The sequence below is a fragment of the Rhinolophus sinicus genome, chromosome 14 (genome assembly GCF_057876585.1).
Source record: "Rhinolophus sinicus isolate RSI-liver-muscle chromosome 14, RSI-T2T, whole genome shotgun sequence".
Taxonomy (NCBI): Eukaryota; Metazoa; Chordata; class Mammalia; order Chiroptera; family Rhinolophidae; genus Rhinolophus; species Rhinolophus sinicus.
This window is the reverse complement of record NC_142514.1, coordinates 68,658,930-68,669,872: the sequence shown is the minus strand read 5'-3', so window position 1 is coordinate 68,669,872 and position 10,943 is coordinate 68,658,930. Positions and strand designations below refer to the sequence as shown.

The 10,943-nt window shown below is 51.4% G+C and overlaps 1 protein-coding gene across 1 annotated transcript; it reads left to right on the top strand.

Annotated features, from left to right (window-relative positions):
• The first annotated feature begins 2,867 nt into the window (after positions 1 to 2,867).
• BARHL2 (BarH like homeobox 2) lies at positions 2,868 to 10,090 on the top strand. The gene is made up of 4 exons (XM_019753219.3): positions 2,868 to 3,377; positions 4,527 to 5,208; positions 7,098 to 7,323; positions 9,110 to 10,090. Exons 2-4 carry the CDS (start codon positions 4,587 to 4,589, stop codon positions 9,420 to 9,422), a joined length of 1,161 nt encoding a protein of 386 aa, XP_019608778.1. The 5' UTR covers positions 2,868 to 3,377; positions 4,527 to 4,586; the 3' UTR covers positions 9,423 to 10,090.
• Positions 10,091 to 10,943: the final 853 nt, after the last annotated feature.

The window sequence follows — 10,943 nt, the reverse complement described above, 5'->3', positions numbered from 1 at the left end:
GCGCCTTTGCACCTCACTCCCGACAGTTGTCATTGTCATCATGTGGACCGTTAGAAACGTTCAAATTAAATATAGGAAGAAGCCCTGTTCTAAGTTCATTCTAATTTATAGGTGCGTCTCTTTAAAGATCATTTCCGTTTTTTTAAAACCTGATTCCGGTTTAAACATACCCCCCAATTTTGGTTGTAAAAGTGGGACTCGGAGAGTATATTGAGGAACACAATTTGTTAAAATACATGAGTGTTTGAAACTTTCTCTGTGGTGGGGAGGGAGCATCCTTGGTAATCACGATTGATGTGTCTTTCATAGCTTGGAAAGAAAAATTGTTCTCTATTGTTCATGATTGGCAAATAACTGCTTTCTATGCAAGAATTATAAATTTCCAAAAAATTAGAGAATTTTCTTTCTTCTTTCATCTTTCTATATTTTTAAAAGAAAACAAGGCCCAAAAGTGGAAGATCATTTTCAAACTTATAGTCCCTCAGTTTAGGGACTATATTTATTTGTATTTTAAATCCAGTGGGGGAAAATCTGAGATTAAATCCAGTCACTACATCTCCTTTCCTATACGTACATGGGAATTGAAAATGTGATTAATCTGCACTCTGTTCTGTTTCTGAATTTTGATTTCTTTACAAGGAAAAGTTAATTATGTTTGCTCTGCCAAAAAGTGCACAACTTCTTGGATATATATATATCTTATCAGGGAAAGAAATGGCAAAATGGCAAAATGGCAAAAGAGAAATGTGTCTGGAGAAGAAAGAATTGTGAAAAGTTAAGAAACAAAACCCCAGCACTGAAGAATTTTTCATTACATTTGTGATGTAGTCTTTGAGTCCCTGTTTTGGATCTTCAGGCCACTATGAGCATTTCCTCTCTGGTAGAGATCCAACGACAGAAGCCTTGATAAAAGTCAAGGTCCTATTTTCCCCTCACAGTTGTTGCTCCCAAAAGCTGATCTAACATCCCACTCGAAGAAATCTTCTATGATCTTAACCTTTTCTTAAGAAAACACGACCTGAGACATTCACAAGGTGGGATCTACTGGGCTTCTGTTTTTTTGCTTTAGAGTTTTCATAAAACAAACACTTCCCTTCCCCTAACACTTCCACCTTCCTCTCTCCCTTCCTTTTTAGATTTCATTTTTTTCTTAGGATCATATTTCTGTCTCCCCTGGTAATGTTGTGAATTATTCCAGGCAAAAAATTCTGTCCAACAGCCCAACACAAGGTGTGGGATCAGCCTTTTGAGGTCTTGAGTCATTTTAGGCGTCGGAGCAAAACAAAACAGGCTTAAATGAATTATTTATCAAGGTCGAGAATAATTGATTTGTGCAGTGCCGTCAGTTCTAGGTCTTAAATTTGTTTTCCCTCCTCCGCACTTCCCACCCAGAATAGTCAGCGAGGGAAGTGAGGGTTGGAGCCCCAGGTTTGGGAGGAAACGCCCCTCCTTTGGGAAGTTGGTGGGTGATGTCAGAATGAGAAGAGCCCTAATTGATATTTGAAGGGAGAAGAACGTAGCGTCCGCCTCTAGTCTCGGGCAGCCCCAGCGCCCTTCCCACAGAAGCCAAGTGTAGGAGGGGTGCTGGGTGCCAAGGCCGCGAGGGTGTGCAGCACCCGGTCTTATTGGCGGGACATTGCGGCCTTCGATAAGATAGATGCCCTTCTCAGCCCCGGGCCCACAGTTCTAAAATCCCCGCCATTGGGAAGGCCGAGGCCCTGCCATCCGGCTCCCAGAAGGGTCTACGGGGCCAGCGCGCAGTTCCCGCTCCAAAGGCGGCTGATCCAACCAGTTCCAGGCATCATCCTGACCCTCTGCGGCTTCCCGGCCCAGACGGACTCGACCCCCGCCGGCGGGCCCACCTTGTGCTCCGGAGGGTCTCCCTGCACCCCCTCAGGCCTGCCTCTGCCTGCGGCTCGCCCCGTGTCCCCGCCGCGGCTCACCAACCCCGGCTCCTCCGCCAAACTACACTCGCCTTCCAAGCAAAGCAAGAGAGGCCCGGATTATACACCACCTCTCCTCGGTCTTTCCTTTCTCCGCTGTTCTCAGAAGCAGACCCGGGATTAAAACCGCACGAAGAAGATAAGAAACAACTCAACACACACTCGAAATAGAGCGGGCCTTTTCTGCGTCAAACACATCTAATTCCCCTGGAAAGCGCAGGGAGGATGGGTCTCCCACCTACCCCGTCCGGACCCAGGGCTGGCACAGATCCAGTTACGACAGAAAGGCAGTATCTAGTCCCAGGAGGTCATTTGCGTCCCTGACATACCCCTCTTCTCAAAAGAAAAAAAAAAAAATTGTTCCCCAGAAAGTGACCTTCAGAACCGCAACTAAACCTCAGATTTCGGCCCAGCCCTTGGAGACTTTAAAGGCCCATTTTCTACCCTCATTCTGTACTTAGTCACGGAAGACATGCCAGCCACTCAGATTCATAGGGTTCTTAAAATGGTAATTTGGAGTAAAATGTAACTCAAAGAACTTTGAATCATTCATTAGCACCTTATAATTACTCTGCTAATTATGTTGACACGGCACTTAATCAGGAGTAATACGCCGTCTTGTCACTGGCACTTCCCATTACTCTGACATTCAACAAGAGACAGGTTGGAGACATCCTAGGAAAAATGATGCAAGTTGATACCCTGCGACGAGGCGTCACAGTTATACCACGCTCCAGGTCCCCCAGTGGATCCACAGTGACTATTTCCTTTCCAAATAAGTGGCCGGAAAGAGGGAGCAAGGGAGGGAGGGAAGAAGGGAGGGAGGGAGGGAGGGAGGGAAGGAGGAAAGAGAGAGAGAGAGAGAGAGAGAGAGAGAGAGAGAGAGAGAGAGAGAGAGAGAGAGAGAGAGAGAGAGAGAGAGAGAGATTGAAAGCTGGCTGGTGGCGAGACAGAATACGCACTGCGGGCCTACACCCAAGTTCCCGAGCCCCAAGCCAGCATGACACCGCAGTGAACCGTGGCTGCCCTCGCCACTACAGAACGCCTCGGGGTTTTATTTCCCCCGCTCGGGAGAAAGTGTCTGTCCCGGCATTTCTTCCAGCACGGGCTCTGATTGGTGACTAGACGGGTCCGGGTTTTGAGCAGCAGGCCCCTTCCCTCACTCCGCCCGAGAGTGCCGAATGAGGCGGACCCCGCTCCATCTCCCTTCAGGGACAAGACACCTAGCTGGGCCAGAGCCCAGATGCCCGGGCTCTTTGGGGAGAGAGACACCAGAACTTCGAGTCCGCCCGCCCACCCAGAGCTCCGGCTGCTGGAGTTACACACTTTCCGGTGGGTTCCTTCAGGGATCCCCTTCCTCTGCTTTCAGTGTACGCCGACTATTCAGGCGTATGTTTGGAGATGCTAGGAGGGCGGCCGCGCTGGAGTCTAAAGGTAAGCCAGCCGGATTCCTTCTCCCTTCTTGTCCTTTTTCCCTTCCCTCTTCGGATTTCTTAATAAAACGGGCAAATCGTTACTATTCCCTCTTTCTCTTTCTTTTTCCCCTTTTGGTTCCCGTCTCTAGTCTCCCTCTGCTCTCTTCCCCTCTCTCCTTCTGCCCTCCCGCATGACTGTGGACACCAGGACCACTGCAGGACTAGGTGTTCGGCTTTGAGCTCCAGGCAAAGGGATGTGCGGGTTCTCAAAAGAGCAGCCGGCGGGAGCCGCGCTCGCTGACCGGCTCGCGAGCCGCGTGCCCATTGGCTCCTAGCACGTCTGCGTCGTTCGCTCTCGCGGGCCTGGCCAATGGGGACGCGGGACCGGGCGCGCGGCCTCGGCTGCAGGGGCGCGGGCCCGACGCGGCGCGGGGAGCAGCGGCAGTGGCCGTGACGTCACGGGAGGGGGTCGGCGCCGCCCGCCGGCTGCCGGATTACAAGCGAACGCGCCGGGCTGCGCCCGGAGTCGCACGGCTCCACTTCTCCGCCGCCTCCTCCGCCTGCGCCTGCTCCTTTTCCTCCTTGTCCTCTTCCTCCTCCTTCTCCTCCTCCTCCTCCTCCTCCTCCTAGTGTTGCTGCGACCACTGCGGCGGTGTCTGCTCCACAACTTTCCAAGAAAGTTCAGAAACTCGGCTCCGGGGCAGCCGAGTCACGCGCCGCAGCCACCTTGGGGAGCCGGCGGGGAGCTCCGAGGGTGCGCAGCCGCCTGGGCTTCCCGGTCGCTGCACCTGCCACGTCCGTTGCCGCCGCTGCCGCCTGGTGCCAGGCTGTGGGCAAACCCAGGTGGCGGCGGCACAGGCAGTAGCGGAGGCTTTGGGGTCACCTCCTGCCGCCTGCGCCTTCGCCTGGGTCCCCTGCGCCGCCACAGCCGCCCCACGTGCGCGGTTGTTCCTGGAGCTCAGGCTCCGTGCTTCCTCAACAATTTTTGTAACTCCCCCCTTGGGTTCCCTTCTCCCCACCCCTGCTTTTTGCAATAGGAAAAAAAAAAAGTGTCGAAACTGCCCACTGATTGCTACCTCCCAATCATCCTTCCTTCCCTCTCTGCCCCACTTTTTGTTTTACGCGGCGACAACATTGTTTAGTATTTATTTTGTTTTACGATCGATAGCTTCCTTTGCTTGGTCCCGGCGGCTGCTGAGCGGCGGAGTGGCGTGGACCTCATGTAGAAATGACAACAATGGAAGGGGCCAGCGGGTCGAGTTTTGGAATAGACACGATTTTGTCCAGTGCTAGTTCGGGCAGCCCCAGCATGATGAATGGAGATTTCCGCCCGCTTGGCGAGGCTAGGACCGCGGATTTTAGGAGTCAGGCCACTCCGTCTCCCTGTTCGGAGATTGATACCGTAGGAACGGCGCCTTCTTCTCCCATCTCGGTCACTATGGAGGCCCCAGAACCGCATCTGGTAGCAGACGGACCCCAGCATCACCACCACCTACACCACAGCCAACAGCCGCCGCCGCCAGCCGCGGCCCCCACGCAAAGTTTGCAGCCTTCGCCCCAGCAGCAGCTGCCGCCGCCACCGCCACAGCAGCCTCCCGCCCAGCAGCTGGGCTCCGCCGCCTCGGCCCCCAGGACTTCCACCTCTTCTTTTTTAATTAAGGACATCCTGGGCGACAGCAAACCTCTGGCTGCGTGTGCACCCTACAGCACCAGCGTCTCCTCTCCCCACCACACCCCGAAGCAGGAGAGCAACGCAGCACACGAGAGCTTCAGGCCAAAGCTGGAGCAGGAGGACAGCAAAACCAAACTCGATAAGCGGGAAGATTCCCAGAGCGACATCAAATGCCACGGTGAGTCGCGCCGCCTCAGCTCCCTCAGCGGTCTAGCTTTTCCTGCTGGTTCCACCTCCCGTTCAGCCTTCCGCGAATCTCTGATGGGGCGTTATTACCGGAGCTTCTAAGGCGATCGTGCCACAGTCAAAACCAGCAAGAGGGAGGGAGGCCTGCCCGGGCGATTTGGGGACTCGTCTGAAGTTCTGTTTATTGTTACGTTTCTACCTCTCAAGCCTCACCTCCAGCCTCTTCCTTTCTTTGTTTTACTTAATTTTAATTTATCAGGAAGGGGGCAGTGGCGGAGGGGATCTAACGGGAAATACTTTCTCCGATAAAAGGGAAGGACTTGAGATTTTTCTAGCCGAACCTTGGGAGTGGGAATGGGGGAGGTGGGAGAAAGAAATAGGATTAGCTAGCTTGGTGTCTTGAGGTGTGATCACAACGTGGTGTTTATTCTGTAATGCAAATTATTTCATCCCTCCCTGCCCCCCCTCCACCGTATTTTCTAAACACCATCATAGAAATTATCAGATTTAATGAAGGAAAAATTGGAAGAAATAAATTTCCAAGTTGATTAACAGAGAAACTATTTTTAATTAGACCATGATTAATATAGGGCAACACACAAGGTAAAAATTTATAATCAGATTTTCAGTATTTTTAAAACACCCTTCTTACCCCAGTGGCCCCAATTGAATATCTGCATTTTAGTAAGATTTTTGGCTCCTAGCAATATTTGGAATTTAACATCTATGAAAGCGAAATTTTATGGAATTGAATTTATCTATTTTTGTCAACTCGTTAAGATGGCAATTGAAATTGCCCTTCAACTCCCTTTTTTCATTTTTTTCCTGACAATTTCATAAGTGTTCTGGTTTTTATAGGAAAAGAGTTTTAACAAACCAGAAGAGTTCTTTTTTTTTCTTTACTGATGAGTTTATCATCATCATCACCATCACCATCATCATCATCATCATCATCATCATTATTAATCTTTGCCATCTCTGGGAAAGATGTGTGCTGACTGTCTGGAAGGTAGAATATTAGCTCCTCATTTTACTATTATAGCATTAGCATAATAGTGCCCAAAACAGATGTACAGTCTGGTCTGGCGATTTTTTGTGCACCAACCTCCCCAGTGGGTCAATTAGAGAGATTATTGTTCTTCCTGCAGGGAAGATCAAGGAGCACAGCAAAAACGGGTACAAACAGAGAGGGATTGACATATCGATTTCCCAGCATTTCAGTAAAAAACCAAAGTTGACAAATAGAATCCGGAAATCTCCGGGCTGTCACCTGAATGGGCTCAGTGATTTTGAGCTCAGCTCGGTGTCTGGGAGACATATTTTTCTGAAGCTTAAAAAGACCTGGTGCAAGCAGCTGCAGAGGGCTTGATTCCAACATTTCCCAAGTGCACCTGAAAAAGGAAAAAAAAAATACCTGTAACTTTTGAGTAAACAGAAAAAGTAAAATGAAAAAGGTGCCTCCTCCTCAAAAAAAAAAAAAAAAAAAGACCTTTTGAAAAGTACCAAATCAGAAAAAAAAAAAGTCTTGGTGAAAACAATAAAGGAAAGAGACAGGTTCTCCTCCCAGTCAAGGAAACAACAACAAAAAGACCTTTTATTGTAAAGTTTTTTTTTTCTTCTTAACTTTCAAAGATGGCGAGATCAGATCCCCTTTTAGAACCCTTCCAGGAGCTCTGCACAAGCCTCCACGCTCCCAGCCAGAAATTGGTCCTCTTCCTTGGTACTGGCTAGGGTTCAAGTATGTGTATGACAAGGGTGGCAAAGTATAGTCCTCAGAAACCAGAGGCTGGCTTGGGAATTTGGAAGTGTGTGCCCAGAGGACACTCCACCCTTCCCTATTCCAGGCTACTTGACTAAACCGCGTCTGGCTTTCTATCATAGGAACAAAGGAGGAAGGAGACCGGGAGATTACGAGTAGCCGAGAGAGTCCCCCTGTGAGAGCCAAAAAGCCTCGCAAAGCCAGGACGGCCTTCTCTGACCACCAACTCAATCAGCTGGAACGTAGCTTTGAGCGGCAGAAGTACCTGAGTGTGCAGGACCGCATGGACCTGGCAGCCGCACTCAACCTCACAGACACCCAGGTCAAGACCTGGTACCAGAACCGCAGGTAAGGGAGCTTGTGTTGGGGAGCAAATGTGTCTGGCCATCCCAGTCATGACCACAGCACCACTCTTCTTCCCGCCTGGCTTCGGGAGACTCCAGGGACTTGGAGGGCCCAGAGTGGGCACTTGGGGGCTTTCAAGCTGGAGCACGGATTAGCCTCAAGGTGAGAACTGTCCTATGAGCAGCTGGAGTTTAGAGAATTTTGCATTTCTAAATGTCTTAAATGTACTCCCTTCCCTCTCAAACCTGAGTGGCTGGAATTCCCCCCACTTCACCCCCAAATCAATCAAGCCACACCTTCTCAAATTGAGACATTTGTGCAGCTGACACGCAGGTCCATAGAGCCTGCTCCGCACACCCTTTGGGCCTGCCCCAGGCTGGTTCCGAATGTCTATAGCTGGCCACACAGCCTTGCCATTTTGGTCCCAGAAGAGCTGCCACACCGCCCTGGCAAAATGTCCTTGCCTTGGCCTGTGAGGCGGCCAGGGAGTTGGGGTAGGTAGCCGCAGGTAGGAGAATCTGGCAGCTGGCCAGGAGTCCGGACTGGGCGTCTGTCCCCTGTACTGGCTGCCTCAGAGTTCACCAGGAACCACTTCTTCCCATGAAAAGAAATTAGGAAAGAGGCTGGCAGCTCACAGGCCCCCGAACTGTAGCGCGAACCCGGGCAACCTGAGGCTGAGGTTATGCTGTTTTCAAGCCTGCTGGTTGTCTCCCTTGTCTCAATTGTCTCTCCCTCTCCCTTTTCTCTCGTTTGTGTTCTAATCGCTCATAAATGCGGTTGGAAATGCCCATCCAGTTGTCATCTTTACCATAATTTTCTGTCTCATTACATACGGTTTCAGCCACCCTAATTCTGTCGGAAAACATTAGTGTCATTTGTAGCCAACTTAAAATGGGCGACATGTTTATTAATTTGGCTGGAGCTGCTGGGTATGGACAGCCCACCGGCCCTGAGTTCCTTCCTGAGGCATTTGAGCAAAGGGCTGCTCGCCTCTTCTTCTTAGCAGGGATGCGGTGGGGGAGGGAGGAGACAGAGGAAAGCTGATCACAGATTTTAATTGTTATTCTCTCCCAGAGGAGAAAATATCTTGAAATGCATTTTCCCCCTCCCAGAATGGCCCCGAGGTACTGTCCCCTTGGGAGAGCCCTCCCTCAAACGAATTCCGTTTCAAAACCTGGTTGCTTTCCTCGCCCTAAGCCCCCTGCCTGCTGTAAGGTCCTGTCAGGCTGATGAGAGAGATGTGTCTCCACAGCCCTGGGGACGGAGAGGGGCCAGGGTCCAAGGCCCAGGAGTCTCTGTGTCCCTTTGTTTACCATTTCTTCTCACTCAGCCTGGAGGATAGGGGGAGGGGCAGAGAGCGGACACTTTGGGTTTGTTGGGGAGCCACTTACTCGGGTTAGGGAATTAGAGGAGGAGGGAAAATACCGCCTATAGAAAGCGTGGTCTAAGTTGGCCTTCAGGGAAGTTTTAGGAAGTAGTTAAACTATAAGCGGGGCAACAGCAGAGCAGAGGATCAGGAAGAGGCAGCAAAGCTTGTAGAATTTCATTTAGGAATGTCTCAGACATTGAAGGTGTAATTTACGAAGTTGATTTGGATTCCTGGTCCGTCATTCTATGAGCAAGAGGGTGGTGGGGCGGGGGGACCAGAAGATGTAGTTCATTCCTGGTTCTCAGAGCTCTCTCAGGCCCGGTCCCCCAGAACGAGACGGCGGGAGAGGGCGAGAGAAGGGGCCTTGGTGTCTGGATCGTGCCCACAGCTACCGGGTGCTGCATGCCCGCTTTTTTCCAGGACCAAGTGGAAGCGGCAGACCGCGGTGGGCCTGGAGCTGCTGGCCGAAGCGGGGAACTACTCGGCACTGCAGAGAATGTTTCCGTCGCCTTATTTCTACCACCCAAGCCTGTTGGGCAGCATGGACAGCACTACCGCAGCGGCGGCTGCAGCCGCCATGTACAGCAGCATGTACCGGACTCCTCCCGCACCCCATCCCCAGCTGCAGCGGCCCCTGGTGCCCCGTGTGCTCATCCACGGTCTGGGGCCCGGGGGACAGCCGGCCATCAATCCCTTGTCCAACCCCATTCCAGGCACCCCCCACCCCCGGTGAAGAATGAACGACCGGCGCTGCAGTCCCTCCCCTGTCCCCTCCCCCACCCGGACTTCGGCCCCTCCTCTCCCCATATCAGGCCTGCAGGCCTCCCTCGCAGCCTACCGGGAAGCGGAGAAGTAAGAGGAAGACGCTCACCAGTGGGCGGGGGCCCCCAAAGAGGAGCCAGCCCTCTGTTCTCCATCTCCCCACCCCCAGAGACAGGGCTGGAAAGCTCCCCTACAGCAGTGTGACTGGCGAAAATGCTGACCCCACACAAAGTGCGACCAGTAAGTGAAAACATCAACAAAAACAAAACCTGAAGTTCTTTTTAAAAATGACTTTGGGGACAAGCAGGAGGGAGGGCGGGGGGGAGGGGTAAGAAGGGAAGAAAGAAGGGCACGGAGAGGAAACTGCCCAGGCTGAGAACTGTAGATGGACCGACAGCCTCAAATTCCGAGGCAGAGGGCGTTGCTGTGGACATTCCGTCTGCCCCAGAGAAAAGGAGGCTAACTGAGAACTTTGCACTGATTTCTCATGACCTTTTTTCTTTTGGAAAAGTGGCATGCTCCATAATATGAAACAAAAATGTACATTTGAAAGACTGAGTGATAAGTGATATATCATATTTATTATATGTTGTCCAAAAAGAGTCACTTATATACGTTAGTAAAACATGATTTTTCTTTTTCATGTCTTTTTGATTCAGTAAAATAAATGCTTAGACAAAAATATAGATTTTTTTGTGATTGAAAATTACAAAAATAAAGTTTATCTTTTTTTAACAAGTGATGAAATCCAAGGGAGCTGATTTCACTAAAGCAGAATGTACTATAATGAAATGCTAGAGTTGGTTTAGAAAAAAAGTCCTTCTCGGAATATTAGGAATTTATCGAATCTGTTAAGACGTTGGGGTGACTTGTGTAAAAACAGCTCCATTTTTCACGCTGGTCTCTTCCAAGCCGTTATTTGATGTGTGTGGTTTCCTTTCTTTGTAAGTGGATGATTTCAGAGCAGCCGACGAGGCTCCGGGAGAAAATCTGCTTGTAGGCTGTTGGTGCTGGCTAATTGAGCGGCCAACTTCCCCTGCTGTCCGGGCCTGCCTGGCAGCCCCGGCTGAATGGGGTCTGCCCGTCCCTCCGCCTTCTCCTAGGGCTCCTTCCGGGGCTGCGAGGGTCCCAGAGCACTGGGCTGGCGGGCGGACGCTCCGCGGGCCTCGCAGCTGTTCGGCAGCCCGCGGCCCGGCGCCCAGGCGGCGGGACAGCCTGCGAGCGGGAGACGGCAGGGCGCGCAATTAGGACGCCCCGGGAACTCGGAGAGGCCGGCCTCACAAGCCATCGTCCCGGCTTTGATCCTTGCCTTCTCATTCCCCGGAGGGCATCCAGCCCCCTGCCCGGCGCTGATCCTCTTGTCCTAGGGAGTTTGCTGGGCTGGGATGCCTGGAGCGGACATGCAACTCTGGCCAAGACAAGCGTGCCAAGCTTTTTATCCGAATCTCTGGATGGGTTGGGACTACAGAATGAAAGAACCTGCCCTGAGGGT